At 37.7% G+C, this 25,017-nt stretch overlaps 1 protein-coding gene across 12 annotated transcripts in view; it reads left to right on the forward strand.

Annotated features, from left to right (window-relative positions):
• The window catches only part of MPDZ (multiple PDZ domain crumbs cell polarity complex component), a 175,244-nt gene that overhangs the window by 109,957 nt on the left and 40,270 nt on the right, over positions 1–25,017 (forward strand). For 10 of the 12 annotated variants that reach the window (XM_027549240.1, XM_027549242.1, XM_027549247.1 and 7 more), the window contains 4 exons: positions 6,112–6,216; positions 10,334–10,426; positions 17,354–17,531; positions 20,307–20,417. In XM_027549240.1, the coding sequence (XP_027405041.1) occupies positions 6,112–6,216; positions 10,334–10,426; positions 17,354–17,531; positions 20,307–20,417 (487 nt within the window). The remainder of the gene's footprint in view (positions 1–6,111; positions 6,217–10,333; positions 10,427–17,353; positions 17,532–20,306; positions 20,418–25,017) is intronic. The other 2 variants (XM_027549250.1, XM_027549252.1) reach the window with 1 other exon arrangement.

Consider the following 25,017-nt stretch of genomic DNA (forward strand, 5'->3'; position numbering starts at 1 on the left):
ACAAAAATGCTGTTATGGTCTGATGGTAGCTCATGCAGGCTAGTTTGTGAAGAAGACTTTAAATATCTCATCATCTCATAATGTACTAAAAGCATGTCATATATGTGGTTTGTTTTTTAAATCATTAAACATTTCTTGAGCCAGCATAAAAATCACTACTTAGCCTTATTGTCAGATCGTCACACCTGAAGAATGTAATAGCTTGCCTTTTTTTCCCTCTATCATTAATAATTAAATATTTGCATTTAATGTATAAGGGATAAAATAGTAAAATAAGAATTCAAAGAAAGATTGTTTAAATTGATGTGATGAATACTAGTATGGAAGACTTTTTTGTATTAATATGATCTTACTGACTGCATTCTGTATTTTTATTTTATAAAATACATATTGGTAGAGCTTAGGTAAGAAAGATTGTATTTAAAATCTGTTTTTCATTTTTCCATTGATAAAAAGCAGACAAATACATGCTGTTTAGAGTAGGTTCTGTAGTCTTATATAAAGGAGATTTTTATTTTTAGGGTGGAATTTCACTAAGGGGCGTTCATATTTTTAATGCCTTTTTGGCTTTTATTTTATAATAAACAGATCATCAGGTCATGTGACACTCTCATGATTATTTTTTTAATCATGCAAGTAAGAGTGAAGATCATTAAAAATTTCAGTGCCTCTACAGTAAATGAAAGAGAAATATTAAGTGCTTTCCTCACCACTTGCAGGCTAGTGTCCATTCCTTTTCCTTCAAAGATGAACGATAAGGATCTACATGCAAACTCTTTTATTTTCAGTTCAGTTCAGTTCAGTTGCTCAGTCATGTCCAACTGTTTGTGACCCCATGAACTGCAGCACTCCAGGCCTCCCTGTCCATCACCAACTCCCGGAGTCCACCCAAACCCACATCCATTAAGTCCGTGATGCCATCCAACCGTCTCATCCTCTGTCGTCCCCTTCTCCCCCTGCCCTCAGTCTTTCCCAGCATCAGGGTCTTTTCCAATGAGTCAGCTCTTTGCATCAGGTGGCTAAAGTATTGGAGTTTCAGCTTCAACATCAGTCCTTCCAGTGAACACCCAGGACTGATCTCCTTTAGGATGGACTAGTTGGATCTCCTTGCAGTCCAAGGGACTCTCAAGAGTCTTCTCCAACACCACAGTTCAAAAGCATCAATTCTTTGGTGCTCAGCTTTCTTTATAGTCCAACTCTCACATCCGTACATGACCACTGGAAAAACTGTAGCCTTGACTAGACGGACCTTTGTTGGCAAAGTTATGTCTCTGCTTTTTAATATGCTGTCTAGGTTGGTCATAACTTTCCTTCCAAGGAGTAAGTATCTTTTAATTTGTGGCTGCAGTCACTATCTGCAGTAATTTTGGAGCCCAGAAAAATAAAGTCAGCCACTGTTTCCACTGTTTCTCCATCTATTTGCCATGAAGTGATGGGACGGGATGCCATGATCTAAGTTTTCTGAATGTTGAGCTTTAAGCCAACTTTTTCACCCTCCTCTTCCACTTTCATCAAGAGGCTCTTTATTTTAGAGGTAATCTAAACAGATGACCTCATGACTGATCATTTGATTTTTTGTGCGATAATGCTTGTCTTATGTCATGAACCCTAATGCAAGTCTCCTGTTCACTTTTTGGCACTCTGAACGCTAGAATTGGTACTTGGTTTTAATTTTACCTCCGAGTTGTAAATGTCCTGCAGAATTTAAAAACTGGCCAGAAAATAAGACCACTGTGACAATGATTTAGCTTAAATCTTGTTCCTAGTCAACTCTAGAAGAGCTGAAAAGCTATCCAGCACATATTCAGGCTACAATCTTTTTCTCCTGTCCTGTTTTGTTTTGATTTGTTTTGTTGTTTTTTTTTTCCCCATCCTCTGGTGTAGCACCAGAATTTACCCATTTATGCCTTCAGCAGGTTTATTATGACTGTAAAGGGTATCTGCTCTGCTGCTACTGCTGCTAAGTCGCTTCAGTCGTGTCCGACTCTGTGCGACCCCATAGACGGCAGCCCACCAGGCTCCTCTGTCCATGGGATTCTCCAGGCAAGAACACTGGAGTGGGTTGCCATTTCCTTCTCCAATACATGAAAGTGAAAAGTCAAAGTGAAGTCGCTCAGTCTTGTCCAACTCCTAGTGACCCCATGGACTGCAGCCTACCAGGCTCCTCTGTCCGTGGGATTTTCCCAGGCAAGAGTACTGGAGTGGGGTACCATTGCATTCTCCAAAAGGGTATCTAGAAATCCATATATATCTACAGATTCATAAACAGTTGCTTTCGTATCCCAGGAAGCAAAATGTAATGTAGTATCTTACATTAGAAAGAGAAAATAAAAATCCTACAACCTTCTCTCCTCTGGAAATCAGTCTATCAATCAGTCTTTCTTACAAGTTCACGTGGGTGCGTACACACACACACACACTCTCACAAACACACCCACAAATCACCTTGATTCCTTCTCGGGCATACTGTTAAAGCTGTGATTTACATGGCTATAGTTTTGACTCATTGGGTAAATGATAAAAAGAAATGAGAATAATAGCATCCTTTTTCAAGTAAATTTGTCAGATGATAAATAGCCATTTAGATTGACCAGGGCTGAGCAGCGTGTTCCATATACATTTTGCATTAAGTAGTTTTGGCCCTTTCTTCTCCCTTTCACTTGCTTTCACAAACAAAAGATTTAAAATTACTTTGAAAACTATGTGGGTGATTTCTCCCAAACAGAACGTCTAATCCTTCCATTACTGTGAATGAAACCACGACCTAAGTGCCAGTCAAATGTTGTAGCCATTGCCTTGATCTAGGCTCCATCCATGCCTCTTCTTATTTCTCATGAGGAAGCTGGCTTAATCTGGGGTAGTGGTGGAGAAATGTATTGTAGGTACTTAATAAAAATGTACTTTGGTTGTTTCAATTACATAACTGATTGGTTTTAGTAAAGCATTGCTTATTGAGACAGTGAACTGGCTTTCTTTACTGCCGTTTAAGAGAGGTGGCTAGGAACTGAACATGTGTGCCTTCGTGCATGCCTGGGTAGATAATTTGCATTTCAAGAGTTCAGAAACAGCCAGTTGAAGTTCCAGGTTTCATTATTTTCTATGGAAAACCAGATGTGAAGCCTCACCAGAATGCATTCTGTCTCACTTCACACTCCACCTTGCCAGGGGCGCTTATATTTCTGTAATAATAGCCAGGGTTCTGTGTTTCACGGCAGCTGCTTGTAACATCTGCCAGATAATTACCAAGCTGAATCTGAATTCACCTGCCTTAACCTAAAGTGTGGGATGAATTCCTGATCAAGGAATAAAAGATTGATTGCAGTTACATTTTTCTGTGCTTGTTAATAATTACTGCTATAGACACCAGTAAAGAGCAGATGCTTTTCTGGGGGAGGTGTAGATAGGAGGGCTGTGGAAAGGGGAAGAAACAACCAGGAGCACCCACTTTTAACTCCATATGTATGCATCTCACATTCAGCTCAAGACACTGACATTTGTTAACACCATTGTAAAAAGATGCCACGGCGTATGCTTCACATTCTAGATTCTCCGCAGCACCTGCTGACGATTGAGCCCCCTTTTATGTGTGAGTATCGGTGATTCAAAAGCTCATTATGGCTGTGTGTTACAACTTGTCTGTGAAAACCACTTCGTGCTTTTGTAACATCCCTATGCGGGGCTAGATCCAGAGAGAGATTCAGTGTATATACATTTTCCGTTTTTTTTTTTTTTTTTCTTCTTTATATAAGAGCGTATTTCCAACAGAGCTATGAGATGGTTACATTTTCACATTGCAGTGGTGATTGTGAACTCATTTGAAAATCATGTTTTCCTCCTACTGAAGCTTTCTGGCTCTTTTGTTGGGGGCGATCACCTCTGGATTAACAACTGTTACGTTTCAGCATCACTAATGCTGCTCTGTTTTCTTGTACTCCATGTATATAACCTAAGGTTAGTTTTTGCCTTTAAGAATTTTTAACACTCAGAGAAGCTGCTTTAGTGTGTTTATGCAGTTCGGTGTGTGTTTTGGTGTTCTCGGTTGGTGTCTGGAGGTTTTGTATGGCCGTGTGACCAGGCGTGTATTATAATGGCTCTGCATGGGCTAGTGCGCTGTGGGATGCTTGTTCCAGTGCCCTTGCTGTCCGAATTAGGCTAAATATATGAAAACTGCTTTCTTTCTCACTGCCCCCTAACATATCAGAAAAACATTTCTAAAACTCTTCCTTGGTAAACCTTAACACCTTTGAACAAATACAGAGAAGAATTCATTTTCAACAGTGTCTCGGATAGACGCATCATTTCTTTCTCAAACCAAACCAGTATTTAATTAAAAAATTTAATACTTTGAACTGATTATTCTTATTTTTCTTGTCTTCTAGCCTTTTTGACCTCACCGAGCTTTTCTTTTTCTTAAGGTTATATTTATATGAGTTTTACCTTTACTGAACCTTCAGAAATAATTTTCAGATATAATTCAGAAATAATTTTCTTGAATAGACTTTTCAAATTTATGATTTATATTTATTTTTCTTTGTATAGAAGACAGTCTTCTTTCCAAGTATAATGTGTTCTGCATTTTTGACTCATTATTTTTGAAGGGATAAATGCAGATTTGCTATTCAATATATTTTTGTTACACTGTGGAAATGATGTTTTTGTAGATGAATAAATAAAGTAGGGCCAGAATTAGAATACAGCTCTCTCACCCACACTAGTCCTAAATCACTGAATTGTGTTTTTCACTTCAGTTGGATCCTTGAGGTGAAGGTGTCACAAAATGTCATAAGGGTGCCGGTTTCTGCCAGAATGATCGGATGTGGGGGCCAGGCTGGCTGAAGCTCTATTAGAGCACTGTTTTACGTGTGTGTTGCGCTTCTTGACTTACAACAGCCTCATCAAAAGTGACATCTTTTCATTATTGGGGATATGGAGATCCATTAGTGGGTGATTTACCTTACCAGAACACTCCAGAGAAGCAACAGTACTCTGTCCTCTGACTCTAAACATAAGCGACCTCACAGAGTGAATGCCTTTTATGGAATCACCGGTATATATTATATATCCTCCTTATTCAATAAATTATGCCATTAGTATACTTCTATTATTATATTATATTCTTATAACAAGAAAGGTAATCCTTTATCTTTGCCCTCCAGTGCTAAGATTTTGCTACTTACCATCTTCATGCGTAAGCTATGGTTAGCCGGCATAACAGTCTTCATGATTTTTGTGTTGTGCATTTTTGATACATGCTTTTGTTTCTTTGCACAAATATCCTGAAATGCCTTGAAGTTCTTTCTTTCACTTGCCATGCCACGTGTTAGTTTGAGGATCCGGAACAGACTACTTCAACAGGTGTATCAGTTGTGTCGCCTCTTAGGACAGCAGTAAACTTGACTTTTCAGATGTCATTTCTAAGCATTATAACTATAGTCAGCAACTTGCTCAGTGCCTTCCACATATAGGCGTTCAGCCAGCACGTGTTGAATTAGTGCGTGACCATTCAAGTGTCAGTCTTCTCTGGAACCAAAATGAACATAAACATTTTTACATATTAGTAAGCAAATCTTTCTATGCACTGATAATGGTTTAACTCAGACTTGAGTTAATACTTTAATAAAGCTAGGATATGATTACTGATAGTACTTGTTAATGTCCGTAATTAATTGTGTCTTATGGGAGAATGTAATTTTGAATGCCCAGTGTTTAGTAGAGTTTACCCAGTGTGTTTCTGCTAAGGCACCCAAAAATATTTGGAGAAAATAAATGTTATTACTGAAAATTACTTTTCTAAGGATTTCTAGATCTCTTTAATTAAAAAAAAATTGCTGTTAGTCTTCTCATTTTGAAATATATATTATGCTGTTTTCTTCCCCCATATGATTATCAGTAAACAGATAATTATCAGCAGCCTTTAAATTTTTAATTTCTGTTGTTATTATTGCCTATAGAATACTTGATTCTTTTGAAGTTTAGAGTCTCTACTCAGTAAGCTGATTTAAATGAGTTGTGTGAAAAAGTAGAGATGAGGGACAAAATAAGTTTATTTCATATTTTGGAAGATTCTCCCAATAAGCGAGCTTTGCTTTCATGGATTGTGTCTTGTTCCAGAATTACTTATGTACCCGCAGAATATTTGGAAGAGTTCAAAATAAGCTTGGGGCAGCAATCTGGAGGAATAATGGCACTGGATATTTTTGCTTCCTACACTGGCAGGTAAGTCTGCTGTGTGAATGATCAATACAGCAAGTTATAAAGAAGAGTTTTGAATCCAGTGTCAGGGAGGCCTAGCAATGAAAAAGACTGGATTCTTTTTCTCTCTTTCAAGATTAAAAAAAAAAAAAAATCACCCCCCTTTCCCATATTACTGGGCTTCCCTAGTGGCTCCATGGTAAAGAATCCACCTACCAAGCAGGAGATGCAAGTTCAATCCCTGGGTTGGAAAGATCCCCTGGAGAAGGAAATGGCAATCTGCTCCAATATTCTTGCCTGGGAAATCCCATGGGCAGAGGAACCTGGCGGGCAACAGTCCATGGGGTCACAAAAGAGCTGGACGTGCCTTAGCAACTAAACAACAGCAACCCATATTACTTAAGGAGTGATCACATATTGTGGGAAATTTGGGGAAAATATGAAAAGCAAGAAATTAAATCTGTCTTTAGTTGTATCAGTCCATATACCACTGTCAACTTACTGAGTTTTGGGGAATTTACCTCAGATATGACTATGGTTTCATTCACTCCCTGGAACCTACAATTTCTATGGTATTGTATCACTTTTCCTCTGTCATAAACATTTTCAAACTTTATTTATTTACTCATTAACATACATACAGATTCACAAACATTTTTAATGGTTATGTTTTTCCTCTTTTGGAGAATGTTGAGCTGAACGTCTTTGTGTATATACATTTTAGGTACAGAATGTTTGGCTTTTTAAAGCCTCTTTATACACAGTGTATTGAGAACCTTTGAATATACAGGAAATATAGTTTTTTCCTCCCTTAGGAAAGAGAGAAACTAGATTTTGATATTGCTGCTGAGTTTAGCACAAGGAGAGAAATAATGTCAAATTGCTTTTCTGGAAAGAATACACTATACATTTTCAGTTGTGGGCCTGTTTTTTTTCCAGTTACATTAGCAGCTGAGTAACAGATTTCTCCTTAAGCATGCTGTAAAGAAGAAATAGCTTTGCAAACATTCTGAGGTCTGCTCACAACAGTTCTAACAACCCATAATATTCTGGTGTCCAGTGACTCTGCAGGCATTGTAACATCACATCACTCTTTCCTCTGCAAATTGTATGTGGCTACAGCTATGCAGACAGTGTTAAAGAAGGAGAGGTTTGTTATGTGTTTAATAAAGGGAAGGAATGTCATGGCCCAAAGGGCCCCTTGAATTTTATGGGAAAAAGACTATTCATTCCACCCTTTGCAAAGCTCAGCCATACTTCTCTGTAGAATTTCCATCTTAGGGCTAATGACATGAATTGATTACAACTACGTGGTACTTCCTGTTAAAAAGCTAGATGCAGTAATTTCCAGTGTCCCTCTGAAATACCATTTCACATGGCTTAATTAGAGAATATGACAAGATAACATGATATTCTTACTAAATTCTGAGGCCTTAAGAGCACTCAAAATGTTAATATTAAAACAAAAAAGCCAGTTTCAGCATGCTGGTTCTCTCCTAGCACACAAAGGAAAAGAACCTGAGCTGTCAGTACTGTGAATAACTGCTTCCCTGCAAAAAAGTGTATTTACTGCTAATATAAGGATGCTCAAAACAAAAACAGTGTGCATCCTGTTTTCCTCCCTTAGGAAAGGCAGAAACTAGATTTTGATGCTGCTGCTGAGTTCAGAACAGGGAGAGAAATAATGTCAAATTGCTATCCCGAAAAGAATGCACAATACGTTTTCAGCTGTGGGCCTGTATTTTTTTCAGTTATATTAACAACTGAGTAACAGATTTCTCTTTAAGCATGCAGGCGGAATCGGCACCAGAGAGATTAAGTTACTTGCTCAAGTTTCATAACTAATGGGTGGAAGAATCAAGGTTAAATCATGGTTGGGCTCCATGTTCTTAACCATTGGATCCAAAAAAAGAATTATACTAGTCCTGTATGAAATTATGGGGCCGCATAGCATGGAGTTTAAGAGCTCAGGTTTTGTAGTAAACTGGCCCAATTCAAGTCTCATCTCTGTTCCTTTACTGTGTGACTTGGTGCCAGTTTCTGGAATCTTAATGCACATATAGAGTGTTGCTTGTTATAGCTCACAGGAACTTATTTGATATTCAACAATCAAACATGAGTGCCGAGAAGTCTAATTCATTCTTGGCTGAGTGAGTGTGGGGACACAGAACAGGTTCATTCTGCTGAGGTGCACACGGCTTGAGTCCTGTAAACCCTGCCTGAAGATGGATAAAGAATAATCAACACATTTATAGGAACGTATCTGGGTTAGTGAAATGATTCGAGACTGGACAGTCATCTGAAGAGAATGGAGCTTTTTGTATGAGAAGACTCCAGGTGTTTGTCATCGTACAGCTCACAAGCCAGGAGCGTATGATGCGCTCTGTGTGACTGCATCTGAGCAGCTCCCCCTGCCTGGGCTTTAGGGTAATAACTGGATATTTTAGAGAAGGACTCTTTCTTACTTCCCATTCCTCTCTGTATTCTGTACCTGCTTTTTCTGTCATATTCTCCCCAGTGGTATTTCCAGAGGGTTAGGCTCTGTTTCCCCCCACTGCCTTGCATCTTTCAGATTGAGGTTCACTCAGACTATTTCATTCTCAGTCAGCTTCTTAACGTCATTTTGAAAATCTTTCTTTGGCTCCATTCCTGACAGTCCTGTCCCACAGTCAGGATTAGTCTCTGTGAGCCCAGCCTCATTCAGAGTCTCCTTTCTCAATTACAGAAGGAGAATTCCGTCACAAGACCGATAGGTAGGAACCACAGGCAGGTGGATTTCCCTCTGACAAAGCAGAGATCTAACTTTCAGGTCAAAGAGAGTGAGACATTCTGGGAGAGCCTGCACAGTTGTTTGGCAGAAATGTTGGGAAACACATTGAGGCACAGGTGGATTATTGGATTAGATGACTTCTGATCTCAAGGTCTGAAGATGATATAATTTGACAGAGTTCAGTATTCCTGTTGGGGGAGAATGGATATAATTTGAACATATGCTGTCTTCAGATTTTTTTTAATTTCTGTAAGTATCAGTTGCAAGTATTTATTGAATTAGAGTTTTTAAAGCTTTCTCTATTTTAAGAAGAATATTTTTCTTTAGAAATCCAATTTTTCCTAATAGCATAAGACCATGCCATAATTGATTTAACCATTCTTTGTTGTCCTGACAATACCATTTATTGATGCAAAGTGTACCTTTGGTAAAAACCAAATATTTTTGGACAAGATTATTATCTTACAGTTGTATTTATAGTTAGTTAAGAGTTGGACGCATTTTGTTACATGCTTGGCATTTGGCAAAATGTGAATTCCTGCAGAAATTGACAACTGACCCTGGACTCAAGTGCCTGTACACTGCTTCCGTAAGAATACTGTGGCTGGCTCCTTTGGATGGGCAGAAGTGGGCCATAAGCATTTTCCGTCTGTCTTCAAAAGATGAAGGGAAAGCATTGGTCCGTCCTGAGGAGGTAGAGATGCTGCACTCCTGGCATACTTGATGTTCAGTTCTGTCAGGCCAGGGATCCAGTGGGACTGTACAAGCTTATAACACACATGGGGTGTCTGCCTTCTCACACATGGGAAAAATTTAGGAAATAGTTTTTGAATAGTTGCTCTTAAAAATTCTGGCATTTCCCCATTCTTTTCACTCCCTTCCTTCCTTTGTCCATGTTTCATTAGGAAAGAAAAAGACTAGACAAGACACTTTGTGTTCTGCTGTATCTCCAGACTCAGTTACAGTGCTGGGTGCTCAGTCACTCAGTTGTGTCTGACTCTTTGTGACCCCATGGACTGTAGCCAGCCAGGCTCCTCTGTCCAAGGGTTTCCCAGGCAAGAATACTGGAGTGGGTTGCCATTCCCTTCTCCAGGGGATCTTTCCAACTGAGGGATCAAACCCACATGGGTTTGTTCAGGTGCCACCTGGGAAGTTCAGGTATAGTAGATTGATTCCAGTATGAGGTTTTTATTTTATGTAATCAGGTTTTATTTTCCCTTTAATGTAAAATATTATATACTTACTAGCCAAGTGTGATGAAAATATGAAGCAGTTCTGTATTTTTAGCCAAACCAATAATAAAGTACCTAGAAGACAGCCTGTGTGGTTTTACTAGGATTGTGGAGTACTCACTGTCTAACTCTTTACCAGAGACATTCCAGAGCTACCAGAGCGAGAAGAAGGAGAGGGGGAAGAAAGTGACCTTCAAAATGCAGCCTACAGCAACTGGAATCAGCCTAGGCGGTAAGGACTATTTCTGTATTCTGCCTACTCAGGGTTTAAAGATAGAGAGGGGTGGTTTCAAGTACTAGATTATAACTTGCTACTGTGACTTTGAGCAAGCTGTTTAATATTGCTCACCGTCCATTTCTCTGTGGCCACAGAGTGGAGAAGATAGTATGTATCACACAGGGTTAACACTAATATGTACTTGAGGATTTGGCACAAATGGCACCCCAGTCCAGTACTCTTGCCTGGAAAATCCCATGGACAGAGGAGCCTGGTAGGCTGCAGTCAGTGGGGTCGCTAGGAGTCGGACACGACTGAGCGACTTCACTTTCACTTTTCACTTTCATGCATTGGAGAAGAAAATAGCAACCCACTCCAGTGTTCTTGCCTGGAGAATCCCAGGGACGGGGAAGCCTGGTGGGCTGCCTTCTGTGGGGTCCACAGAGTTGGACACGACTGAAGCGACTTAGCAGCAGCAGCAGCAGCAGCAGCAGGGACTAAATAAAATTGACTAGAGAAAATTATGCATAGGTAGTTGGAATATTTTTTGTGGAGATTATCTTAGGCAAACAACCAAATGTTAACTTGAAATTTTTCTATTTGTAGAAAGTAGATATTCAAACATATAAATTCAAAATGTATGTGTGAGCGTATTATCATAGGCTGTGGTTATTTTAACACATGGTTTTTCTAGAATGAATTTCATATATAATAGGAATGATGACTTTCCTAAATCTACTCATATATACCTCTGTATATCACTAAGGTGTATTTTCCTGTTCTGAGTAGAAGATTCAGTTTAGTAGGAATTTACTGAGTCCTGATTATTGACAAGATGAGAGGCAGATAGTTTGTAAATAACAGGGAAGTGTAAGACATAAATCCTGCCTTTATGGAAGCTGCTGTGTATTGAGTTAGACAAGGTGTAGAGAGACACGAAATAATGAAAGAAAAATGTAAGATATTTTGCATTAAGGGTAAAATATAATCAGTGGACACTTTCTCTAAACAGATTTAAAGTTGAATGTCAGAGAGGTGCCTTTTACATATTTATTAACTATTTATTCTACAATGAAAAAATAAAATTCTCAAGATAGAAAAATTTCTACTCTTCTGATGTGTAATACAGTTTGATGATTTGCCTAGCTCATAAATGAACTTTAGGCTGCATAACCTTTAAACAATTTCTAGGTTGAATCATGTTCAAAGTATAGGAAACCTTTTATGTTGCTTTCGTAAGAAACAGCATCTCAGGCCAAATAAAATGACTTTTTGATTTCAATTTTTATTTAAAAAATTTTTTTTTATTTTTTATTTTATTTTTAAACTTTACAATATTGTATTAGTTTTGCCAAATATCGAAATGAATCCGCCACAGGTATACCCGCGTTCCCCATCCTAAACCCTCCTCCCTCCTCCCTCCCCTACCCTCCCTCTGGGTCATCCCAGTAAAAAGTTATTCAGACTGCTTTAAAAATCAAAGTCTTGCTGCATTATTGCCCACATTGAGAATAGAAGTGTTAGATTTGTAGCAGAAAAAATATTGTAAGTGTGCTCAGTCTCTTGGTCATGTCTAACTCTTTGTAACCCCATGGACTGTAGCCTGCCAGGCTCCTCTGTCCATGGAATTTTTCAGGCAAGAATACTGGAGTAGGTTGCCATTTCCTACTCCAATTATAAGATGTTAGGTTTTTTGTTTATTTGAAGATAGAGGCAGAAGTAAGTTAGATGGAATTATAAATACAGATGGAATTACAATACTAGATGGAAATATATGTATATATACACACACATACAATGGAATACTATTACTCAGTCATAAAATAGTGATATTCTTCCACAGGGTGAAATAAGTCAGATAGAGAAATCCTGTATTTTGTCACATATATGTGGGCTCTAAAAAATAAACCAATGTCTATACAAGACAGAGATGGACTCACAGATACAGAAAACAGACTAGTGATTACCAAAGGGGAGAGAAAAGGCAGGAGGGGCAAATTAGGGGTGAGAGATTAAGAGATATAGACTACTATGCATAAAATAATAAGTAACAAGGATATACTGTATAGCACAGGGAATTATGGCCATAATCTTGTAATAATTTCTAATGGAGTTAATCTGTAAAAATACTGAATCACTGTACTGTGTCAGTATACTTAAATAACATATTTTTGAAAGAGTAATTACATTCTTAATTTAAAAATAAAAAGGTAGAACCATTAACATTTGGAAGAGAATTTAATATCATAATGCACTTAAAGTCCTTAGTACAATGCTTGGTACACAGTGAGGACTCAAGTCAGTGGTTGGTCCTAGCAGTCACCAGCGTCTTCTTCATTATTACTCATACCAGAGCAAGTGAAAATTGTTGAGCACAGGAGTCATTATGAAATTTTCTTATGAGGAGAAATTGCGTACAACTTCTGGACCAGAAGATTTTTATACTTTAATTCTCAATTTTAACCTTCACATCACACTGAGTGATGTCTCTAATGGTGGTAACTAGTTTACCGAGAAAGTATGTCTACAGATTCTGTAAATCTTAAAGAAGATAATCTGCCCTCACTAACCATATGGAATCCCTCAATTTTTTTTAGGGGAGAAGTTCATAGAAGTTCATGAGGAAGCTTACCAAAATAATTAGAGCTTTTAGTAAATAAGGAACAAGGGTCATGAATAAGCTTTACAGCTTTGGAAACCTGCTGGACATTCTTTCATGCAGTCAAGAAAAATCTGTAAATAACCTGTGTTACACTTTTATTTTGCATGTGATTTTCTTGTGCAGGATTATATCATACTGTATGTATCATTTTCCAGCTTACTTACTCTTAAATGAATGTTTCTGTACACTCTCATGTGGATACAAAAATATCCAATTCATTCAGTTTACTTGTGGCAGTGCCTTTCAGTATATGAATATAGCTCAGTTTATTTTCAGATTGATATTTGAGTAGTTAACAGTTAATTATTATAATAATCTTGTGTAGTAAGTATATTTTCTTACACATTGGAGAATTTGTCTAGATATGTATTCCAAAGGGAAATTGCTGACTTGTAGATTTAATTCTATTATTTACTAGAAGTTGTCAAATTGCTTTTTAAGGTGGGTGTACCAATTTTTAGTTTTATTTCCAATATATGAGAGCTTTTTTCCCCCATATCCTTGTTACCACATCATATGATCATCTTTAAAAATGCTTTTATCAACCCAGTGGATAGAATATGGTACATTGAGCCCAGTTACTCTTAGTAAACAATGTGTAAGCATAACAGATTGAGGTGCTGGTGTACAGGTTTGTTCATTTGTCATATGAATTGAATATTATACCTTGTTGACATTACTTCAGTAATCATAGTTATCATCATCATAATAAGAGCAGTCAGATTTATTGATTGCTTTATTAATTTGTAAAATGGTTTTGCACATGACATACATTCATTAATTTAATCCTCACAGCAACTCTCTGATGTTGGGGCTCTTGTTTGATCCATTTTCCAGCTGAGGTAAGGAAAAGAGAGACTAAGGGAGTAAAAGAGGGTCACCCAGTTGTTAAGTAGCAGAAGGGCAGGAATTAAGCCCAGGAACTCTTGGTTCAGTGTTCAGGCAACCTGGCCTCAGAGCTCTATTTTACCTTTGATTTTATTAATTTCACTTTTTGAAAATCTGTGTTCTCCAAAAAGGCTGACATTTTTCTGTAAAACCAGCCCTGCATGTGTTCTGCACGGTTTTTCTTTTATAGGTCTCTTATTTTCTTCTTAACATGGAATGTTGACCGTGTTCTGCTTCATGAATCCTGGGTCGGTTCCTCAGTGCTGGGGTCATTTTGGCAGCTCTGTTTTTGGTTATTTGCTCTGATGATTTGAAGAATTACAGCATTTCCTCTTAGGACTGGATCTAATACCACTTTGCTGTCTATGGTACATCGTGAGGAGGCACAGGGTACTGGTATCCAAAGGCTGTTTAACCTCCGTGCCTCTTCCCTTTGTAAAACAGAGTGACAAGAGCATCCACCTCACAGGAGTGACTTGAAAATAAAATCAAAGTATATGGAACTCACTTGGAGAATAAGGCTGAGTACATAAGCCCTCAATGAGTTTTTGCTGCAACTGCTATTTTTAGTGTCCAGAGAATCATGAGAACCATTCTCTAACATATATCCACTACTAAGAATCTATGAGACATTTTCTTTTGTTCTTTTATTTATTTATTTTTTTTTTAAAAGAAGAGAGAATGAGTCCCACCTATATATTCTGGATTCTTAAATATTAAAGACAGTGGCTGACTCTACTGACTTTACTACTTTGCTGTTTTACCTTAGACATGGGAAGAAATTGGTTCTTGTCTTTCACAGAATTCCTAGAATGAAAGAAAGTGATGAAAAGAATTTTAACTAGTTTAAGCTTTTCTCACAAATTTGTTAAGATGAAGAATCATAGTGAGATCCCTTTAAACTAAACCACAGATCTTTAGGTCTTAGATTTCTAATAAAGAAAAAAAGTGCTGATCAGAGAAAAGAAGTATTTCCTCATCTGCTTCCTGTGACCAGTTGTCCCTCTTCTCACTTCACCGTGGTGCTTTTTAACCCCCGTCTTTTCTTACCGGGACCTCCCTCAGCACCCAGGAGTCCTACCTCCAACCTTTCGTTTCCTCTGGGAGCACTTCACATGTCAAGGTTGAGGGTATGCTGAACCAAGCTTTCTTGTCCTATCTGATGTCCAGCATCGGCTCCCTTCCTGCAGGTTAGAGTAGAATGCAGAGTCTCATTACCTGTCTTAGAACTTTCTACTTGGTATCCCTGTTTGCTTCCAGTCATCTGAGCCCCTTCATCTTGGCCAAACACCTTGGTGCTAATCACTTTATTCTTGTGTCCTGGCCTTTTCATAAGACATGTACTTTCAGTTCATCCATGGTTCTGACCGCTATCTACAGGTATTGGATATGAGTTCATGCACTTATTATGTGGGTGGAGGAAGTGCATTTAGGACAGAGGCAGTAGCAAGCACCAAGGCCCCAGGATGGGAGATGAACCTCAGCAACAGCAGGAGGATGTGGTCGCCAAGTGGAAAGAGGAGAGTGGAGAGCTGAGGAGGATGTATTTAGGAGATGGCGATGGGCTCAGGTCACAGAGGACTGTGTTAGCAACCGCTCTTCATGCCCCGACTGTTAGTTTCTAGCTCTGTGTTGGCGAGGCAGACTGTTGCAGAGGTAAGCTTCTCATTCAGTATATTCAGAAATGTTCTCTCTCTTAACTGGGTTGCTAAGCTTAGAAGCTACCATCTGTTTGAGAGTAGCTGAATTTTTTAACGTCTGCAGTATTAGAGCCCCTGGAAGGTGGCCCTTTTATATTCATTTGTGCCTCAGCCTGGAGTATGAGCCTAATATTAACTTGTAACAAATCAGTTTCAAAAATACATTATTAATAGTATTTATCAGACTCTATAAAACACTTAATTGGAAAATTAATTTATAGTGATTTTGTCTTAATATGGGTAAAACTTTAACAAATTGAGCAAATGATATTTACAAAATTTAGTATAATATCTTATTCCTTTGAATTTTTAAAAATGTATTTAGTAGTATTATTATTTTTACTCGTTTGAACCACTTTTAATCTTGTAGGTTAGTGGCATAAAGTGTGTTCACGTTGCTTTGTAACCATCACTGCCATCCATCTCTGGAACTTTTTTGATCTTGCGGAACTAAGACTCTGTGCCCAGTAAACAGTAACCTCTTATTTCCCCCTCCCTGCATCATCTAGCAACCACTGTTCTCCATTAGTCTCTGTGAATTTGACTATTCTAGGTACATTGTATAAGTGGAATCATATAGGATTTGTCCTTTATTTCATTTAGCATAGTGTTCTCAGAGATGATCTATGTCTTAGCATGCATCAGAATTTCCTTCCTTTTTTTTTTAAATTTTATTTTATTTTTAAACTTTACAATATTCTTTGTATTTATATGCCTTTTGTTGATTCATTCATCTATTCATGGGCACTTGGGTTGCTTCTACCTTTTGGCTTGTAAATAATATTTTCTTATTGTGAATTGTGAAAAATATTTCTATGAACTATACTATACATGTATGTCTTCAAGACCTTGCTTTGAATTCTTTTGGGTATATACCCAGGAGTGGAATTGCCAGATCATATGTTAATTCTTTTTTTAATTTTTTGAGGAATTTCTATACTCTTTTTCCATAGCAGCTGTAACATTTCACATGGGTACAAACAGTGCACAAGGCTTCTAATTTCCCCATAATTTGTACAATTTATCGCTGCCAAACTTATTTTCTGTTTTTTTGGTTTTTTTTGCATTAGCCATCTTACTGAGTGTGAGGGGGTATTTCTTAGTAGTTTTTTGTTGTTGCCCTGGGTCTTCATTGCTGCGCGTGGGCTTTCTCTAGTTACAGCAAGTGGGGGCCACTCGCCAGATGCGGTGTGTGGGCTTCTCCTTGCAGTGGCTTCTCTTGTTGCAGAGCACGGGCTCTAGGTGCACGGGCTTCAGTAGTGGCAGCACGTGGGCTCATAGCAGTGTTGATACACGTAATGGTTAGTGATATTGAGCATCTTTTTATGTGCTTATAGGACATTTGTCTGTCGTCCCCAGAGAAATATCTAGTCAAGTTCTTTGCCCAATTTTGATTATTTTCTTTGTTATCATTGAGTTGTAGGGGTTCTATATATATTCTGGATGTTCATCCCTTATCAGATTTGTGGTTTGCAAATATTTTCCCTTTCTTTGGGTTGCTGTTTTACTCACTTGATAGTACTTTTTGATGAAAAAAAGCTTTTACTTTTGCTGATACCAAATTTGTCCGTTTTTAATTTGCTGTCTTTGCCTTTGTTGTTATAGCCAAGAAATCATTGCCAAACCCAACTTTACGAGGCTTTCTCCCTATACTTTCTTATGAGACTTTAAAATTTTCTTTATTTTTTATAGGGTTGAACTTTGGCGAGAACCAAGCAAGTCCTTGGGCATCAGCATTGTTGGTGGACGAGGGATGGGGAGTCGTCTAAGCAATGGTGAAGTGATGAGGGGCATTTTCATCAAACATGTTCTTGAAGATAGTCCAGCTGGCAAAAATGGAACCCTGAAACCTGGCGATAGAATAGTAGAGGTACCCTCCAGTTAGCTTTCTGTGCTAAAATTACTCACCTGGGCCATCCTCTTTACCAAGGGAATCATCATCTTTACACTGACTCAACACTCGAGTAAAATATGTTTGTTGTTAAAGAATTTCTTTCTTATTTTTTTGTTTTCATCCATAATTTTTATCTTCAGTATATGATGACAAATTATATATATATTGATAGGTGTTTGGAGGTATAACCAATTGTTCTAAAAAATGTCGGTGCTGAGATAAATTACTAAGTTCAGTTAAAAAAACAAAGCAAATTTCTTGGGGAATAATTGTTTAATGTATGTGTGCACACACAAAATGTACACATCACAGATGAACCCTCAAATGAGACGTTATTTCAGGAAATACCTAAATGTTGTTGGATAAGATTTTTTTAAATGAGTCTTTTTGGTGAAGTTTTTAGTGCTAATATCCTCATTACCTTTTGTGAAAGGTCTCCCCACCACCCCCACCACCCCAAGTTTGGCTTTTCCTCCATATCATGGCTTTGCCCATTCCCCACTCATCACAGAGGGCTGTGTGTATGAGTGTGCACGTGTGTATTGGTATGTATGTGCTTGTGTGTACACATTTCGTTATATGTAAGAGAGAAGCATTTGGTCAAATTGTATCTAATCCCTTCATTCAAAGCTAAGTTTAATATTTTATATCTACTCTTCTCACAAGTCACTACTCATACTCAAAAAGTATTCCTAGAGCAACTGTTGCATTCCAGGTGCTGTAACAGGCTCTGGGCATCCCACGGTAAATAAAACATCCAGCCTGCCTGTCAAGCGGGACAGACCTGACAAGTAATCAGGTCACTTCAGGATAGTGTGATGAATTATTTGATTAACATAAGCATGGTTTTAGTAAATGTGTAGAGGAAGGCCAGCAAATCCTGACCCAGATTTGCTGGGTTGTCAGGAGGTAGAGAGTCAATTAAGAGAGACAACTTCCAAACAAAAAACATATGATCACTTTGTTATTTTGGCAACCATTAGTTTTATTTTGTACAAGTGATTGTCTCTCATTTTCTAAATCCATATAACTTACACACTAAGATGCCTTAATTTTATAGAAGAAGTTGGTAAGAATCAGCCACAACTTGAACACTGTGGGCATTGATTTATTGTTTAAAGTATATGTACACTGAGAACTGAAGAAAGAAGATTGAGGTTTGCGAGAAAGCAAGGGCTCTGTCTGATGTTTCATTTTTTTTTTCCTTCTGACCATTTATAAGAAAGAATTATGGGTTTTTTTTTCTCTCTTCCTATATCTTTGCTCTTCATTAAATGATACCTTAGCCCCATGTTAAAGAAGTCTTTCATTAGAGTACTACATAAAATTGCTAATTTAAGTTTATCTAAGGCAATTTATTTTATGAGTACTTCACTACTGAATACTTTTGACCTAAGTAGAAAAATTAAGAAATGTTTATAATTATTTTGAGAAAGGATTAATCATACTTTGCACCAAAATGTTGTTTTAATGTATCAGTAGAGTTAAACACGCCTTTGAAATTGGAATGAAGGTTTTTTTCCATGTGGTAAAATACTGCTCAGTGGCAGTTTCTTGAATTCAGTTATGTGCAGGGGCCTTTTTCAGTAAATAAGAAAGCCTTAGACCTCTGTGATCCTTGGAATTCCAGAACATGACTCTGCTAAGAATCTCTGACAGTGTGTGAACTAGAGACCTATGAAATATTCCGTGGAAAGTATACAGTTCTTTAGACTTGAGCAAAGATATTTAATTTTCTATTACATTTTCCCACAAATGAAATATATAGTAAACATATATACTTTTATTTTGCAAAAAGTTAGAAGCCATTTTTAATATGCACTGAAAGAGATTTTGCTATTTTATCTAAGTATCAACCTGAGGGAAGTTTTCAATAAAATACGGTGTATAATTCTTTTAAAGGTGATAAGGTTCTTTGCAGAGATCTAATAATTTTATTTTTCAGAATTGTGTCTACTCTTACTTTTCTATTTTTATTGTATATATCATTCTCTGGTAATTGGAAATGTTAAAAGTGTACCAGTATCCTATAATTTTCCGGCAAGATTAGCATTTGGCCTCTCAGACTGTTTTCCTTCCTGTTCATGTAGTGCGTAAGCTAAGCTGATCATCACCCAGGCAAGCCGTGGTCAATAAAAAATTCCAAAATAACTTTAATTCTCAAGCTATTTATACAAGATTTGCTAACAAGTAAGCACAATTTCTTGGCTTCCAGCTCGTGTCATGTCTATTGCAAAGATTCTTTTGCCAAACAAACCTTACCATAAGCTGATTTTTCTGTACATTAGAATTTTGTTTTTAACTTCAAGCTTCCCTAATAGAAAAACACAAAGCATCACATAGCCACTTCCCAGACCGCTCTGTGATGACTGGGAAGAAAATTTGTACAGTGACTTTTATGATGAAAACAGTGCTACTAGGCAGTTCCCTTGTATTGTTTCTTTGATGATGCTGATTTGTCAATTTAAAGGAACAACTGGGCAGTGTAAGGGAAGTAGAAGCAGGGCCTTCATTCTAATTGATTATTATTTCAGTTGATTTTTGGAGACATAAATCTGTGTCCAAGAAAAGGGACCAGAAGTCTGCTGGACAGATGAAAAATTCTGGAGCCTCACAAGTAGTCTCAAATATTTTTGAATCTGAAAAAGATTTTTTAGGAACCTCACCCAGGATTCTCAAAACTCCAGATCGGCAAATTGTTCTGTTGTTCTATAGCTTCTTAAAATGTTAAGCTGAGGCCTTCCATTGCAGGTGGATGGCATGGACCTCAGAGATGCAAGCCATGAACAAGCTGTGGAAGCCATTCGGAAAGCAGGCAACCCTGTAGTCTTTCTGGTACAGAGCATTATAAACAGACCAAGGGTAAGCGAAAACAAAGGGCAAGGTAGGCGCATCCAACAGCGTTCAACTTGGAATCTGCCGCCTCCAGGGCCAAGTTGCTTCTAGGACCCGAGATCAAGCCTGAAAATCTCAGGAGACTTAAAAAGTTTATTTTGCTTTTTCCCCCCATTGAGTTATCCTGAAAATCCTTCTACCATGTATAACAGACACTTGAAGTCTGTTGAAAACACATAAAAGTAGGATTGACTGGTGGCCCATAGGCATCTAGATAGATAATCATTAGTTTCACTATAGGCATAAAATATGTAAGTTGTTAAGAAGGATGTGGTGGAGTTATTCAGGTTGATAGTCTGTGACATCTAGTCAGGTCTCTGAGAAACTAGAGAGAGTTCATTTTCTTTATAAATTTAGAATTTCCAGTATGCAATCTGTGATTTCCTGTGCATGGTCTTTAATGCATCTGTCTATCCGAGTGGACATTAACTTTCCATATGATGGATTTTTTTGTTTGTTTGTTTTTGTTTAAGCTGTACGTTTATATACTCAGAATTTCATACCTGCTGTTTCCCAGCCACCATCACTGAGTAGCTCTGATCACTGTGTAGCCACTGGTGGACAGAGACCTATTAATCCATTTTACTGTTGGTTATTACAAGTGAAATGGCTTTAAAAATATTTTAGAAATCTAAGCACATCCAGCGCATGTTGTTGATGAAGATACTAAGAGAAGCTTTGTATATTTGATATGTCGCCAAAGATGAACGTTATGCCAGTAGTTTAAAACTATTTTTTCTATATCTTCTTTATGCCTCAATGGAAAAAAAAATTTTTTTTTCCTGTTCAGTACCTCTTAAACATACTGGGCCTTAGAAAGTTCTTGAGATTTACTGAGAAGTTAACATAGCATTTCAGGAGTTTCTTAGATGTCCTGAGGCTCATACAGGGTCCACTTCTGAATATAAGAATCTCTGTCATACTGATTCTTTTTGAAATAACTGCTTATTAGCTTTTAGTGTTTGTTGTCTTTAAAAAGACAATGTTAACACATGTAAGAAAAGTGAAAAAGATCATCTGAAATTTAAAATGTGTAATTTTATTCATACAATATATTTAATTTTAATTTTTAAAATTAAAATTTAAGATAGTAATGCTCAAGTTACGGAGGAAGCAGCGTAGTGAAAAGGTTCTTAGTGATTAGTAAAAGGAACTTTTCAATATTCGGTGCCCCAGGAAACAAAGTGACCAGATTTATGTTGTTGGTTTTTCCTTTTGTTGTCAAGACAGGTGTAGCTCTGGTCTGAGTTCATGCTAAGAAATGAATTAGTAGTTCCTAATGTAAGCAGTTATCTTCACATTTGCAGTTTTTAATCATTCGGTTATTTATTGTTAGGTGATAATTATACATTCAGATAAGAAAATCTGCCAAATGATGGGACCAGATCATCCTGCATTCTTTTCAAATGCTGTTCAGTTTGTTTAAATAACTACAGGTCTTTCTACATTTGTTTCCATTTGTTGTGTTAAACATAGACACAGCAGGATGATGTTGGTAAATGGCTGTTTAAGTTAAGTTAAAGTTGTTTTCTGTGTGTGTGGGTGGGTTTTATTCTTTTTCTATTTTTACTTTCCAACTTTTGTATCATTTAGGACAGTGCTACAAACTGCTGAGTCGGATTCTCAGATTACTTTTAAATATTAAATTGCAAATATTTCTTTCAATGCCAAGCTGCATTTTCTAATGTGCTAGGAAGATATTTTCTCATGCACCTGGAAAATATCCCTATTTTATTATCTGAGGTATAATGACGCCTGATTTATAGTAATATTCCAGAATAAATCTTGCTTAGAATGACATATGTAGTCAAATGATACGTGACAAGGTTTAGGATTGATACCCTAAAACAAAACACCTTGGCACACTGAATATTTAATGGAAGTTATTTGAGAAAAGGCAGGTGCTAGAAGGACTCTGACCTCTCCTTTCTCCCCCGAAGCGGGTCATAAGACTCTCCTGAGAGATCTTCAGGAGAGGCGCAGCCTTACCTCCAGATGAGGAGGACCCCTGAGAGGAATCTGAATGAACAGGCCTTGCTAAGTTTTCCCCAGTTAACTATGCTTAGCTCATGCTGTTTTGTCCTGTCATATTTCCCCCAACTTTTACTCTTCATCAGACCTCCTATAAAAGCACTCAGACTTAACCATTTCTTCTGGTCTTCATTTCCCAGTGGAGGCTCTGTGTCACACAGAGCTTAGGTTACATCAATATGCATGTTTTTTTCTCATTAATTTGTTGTTACAGAGATCCAACCAAGAGTCTTAAGATGGGTACAGGAAAGACCTCTCTCCTCCTCTACAGTGATATTTTGCTTTGGGAAATTAGAAAAAAAATTGTTTTTAAAATGAGATATTGGGCTTCCCAGGTGGTGCTAGTAGTAAAGAACCCACCTGAAAATGCAGAAGACATGAGAGATGCAGGTACAGTCCCTGGGTCCAGAAGATCTCATGGAGGAGGGCATGGCAACCACTCCAGTATTCTTGCCTGGAGAATCCCATGGACAGAGGAGCCTGGCAGGCTTTAGTTCATAGGGTTGCAAAGAGTTGGATATGACTATAGTGACTTAGGACTTCCCCAATAGCTTAGTGGATAAAGAATTTGCCTGTAATGCAGGTAGATGTGGTTTGATCCCTGGGTTAGGAAGATCCTCTGGAGAAGGAAACAGCTACCCCCTCCAGTATCCTTGCCTGAAAAATGCCGTGGACAGAGAACCTGGCAGGCTACAGTTCATGGGGTCACAAGAGTTGGACACAACTTAGCATGCACACCTTAGCTCAGTACAACAAAATGAGATAGTAATACTTAGTTTTTAGTAATTTACTTATCTGTGGAAATAATCGTGTCTCCAGGAATCTACAGGGAAAAATATCTTAAATACTTCAGAGTCTCTTTGGGCTTCCGTGGTGGCTCAGTGGTAAAGAATCTGCCTGCCAGTGTAGGAGACATGGGTTCAATCCCTGGGTTGAGAAGATCCCCTGGAGGAGGAGATAGTATTCAACTCCAGTATTCTTGCCTGGAGAGTCCCATGGACAGAAGGGCCCAGCAGGCTACAGTCCATTGGGTCTGTCGCAGAGTTGGACACAACTTAGCGACCAAACAAGAGTCTCTTAATGGTAAATGTTTTATTTGTGGATGTAATAAAGCATCAAGAAAATATTGTACATAGACTAAAAACTAGTCAGTCTTTTTAGCTCTTCAACTGTTCAAGAATTAGAACTTCCCAGAACTCACCCTGATAATTCCACTGATATGACAGTTCACAATTCAGTCTGACCACATTGTCATATTAAGGAGTGGGCCCCACTCATTTGGGCCAGAGGATGATTTTGTCTTCCCTGTGCTTCTTAGTTAATAACACTTCTATTTTTATCAGCCCTTGGAACTATAAACACAGTTTTGTCATTGATTTTTTAATGAGAAATACACTCTCCCTATAAATCCTTCCCTAATAATAGAATGTTCTGCTATTTCATGTGCTGTGCTCATCCTGTACTTTTATACTCTCCTTTCAGGGCCAAATTCTAATCCTATGTGAGCTTCAAGTTGAAAATGCAAAAAGCAAAGCCAAACAAAAAAACCAGAGCTTTTTTCAAATATTCCATTTCTTGTCGTCATTATTTTGATTCATCTTGTTCTACAGAATTATAAAGGAAATGTAAAACCGTACAATTCCACGTATGAGGATTAGAAATAATCTGCCTTCCATAACATTATTTTGCCTAGAGTGTGTTTTTAATCTCTGCCTGGTCATTTCTTCCACCTTAATAAATGGTCTTTTTGGTTTTTTTTTTTTTTTTGCATTTGTGATCTTCCCTTTTGTAAAGCAGGAGTTGACATTTTAAATTGAAAAGCAGAGGGAAAGTTGAGATGAGCAGAAATGTCAGCATGCCCATTTCTTTTGACCATCTTCCTTCTGTAGGAAAAAACTTTGTAGGAAGAGCAGATTGAAAGGGTGATGAGGCATAAGCTTCAGTATAGCCGTACTGAGTGAGGATAGTCTTTGTAGAGTGCAGGGTGGTGTCACATGACAACCTCTTCCTACTCTCCATGCTTGCCAGTAGGGCTTTTTTATAGAGAGAAGTAACACAAACAGTTAATTAGAGCCAAACTGAATTTTAAATGTCTGCAATTTCCTCTGAAAGATATAGTCAATAAAAGAAAAAGTAGTGTGAAAAAAAATTTATTGTGCTAAGGAAATTACTTTTTTTTTTTTTACTATGAAAATGCTAGATTCTCTTTGGCAGTCATCCTGCCTGTAATATGTATATTTCAACTCCAATAGTTCAAGCTCAGGACATATCAGGCGAGCCATAAAACCTATGTGAACACTCTAAGGCAGGACCTCAGATATTACCCAAACCTCATAAATTCCCCAATAAGATGGGAACTTTTATAGGAAATTAAAAATAGCTGTCTGTCTGTATTTTGTGGTGTTCCTAGCACCACAAAAAGTGGGCAGAAATAGAGAACAACACTGTAGGAAGTGGTTCATTTCTTTAAAAATTATTGATTTCCTTGTTTAAATAATACTGTTGATTGAAGCAACCTTAAAACCTAATCAAGGTA

The sequence above is a fragment of the Bos indicus x Bos taurus genome, chromosome 8 (genome assembly GCF_003369695.1).
Source record: "Bos indicus x Bos taurus breed Angus x Brahman F1 hybrid chromosome 8, Bos_hybrid_MaternalHap_v2.0, whole genome shotgun sequence".
Taxonomy (NCBI): domain Eukaryota; kingdom Metazoa; phylum Chordata; class Mammalia; order Artiodactyla; family Bovidae; genus Bos; species Bos indicus x Bos taurus.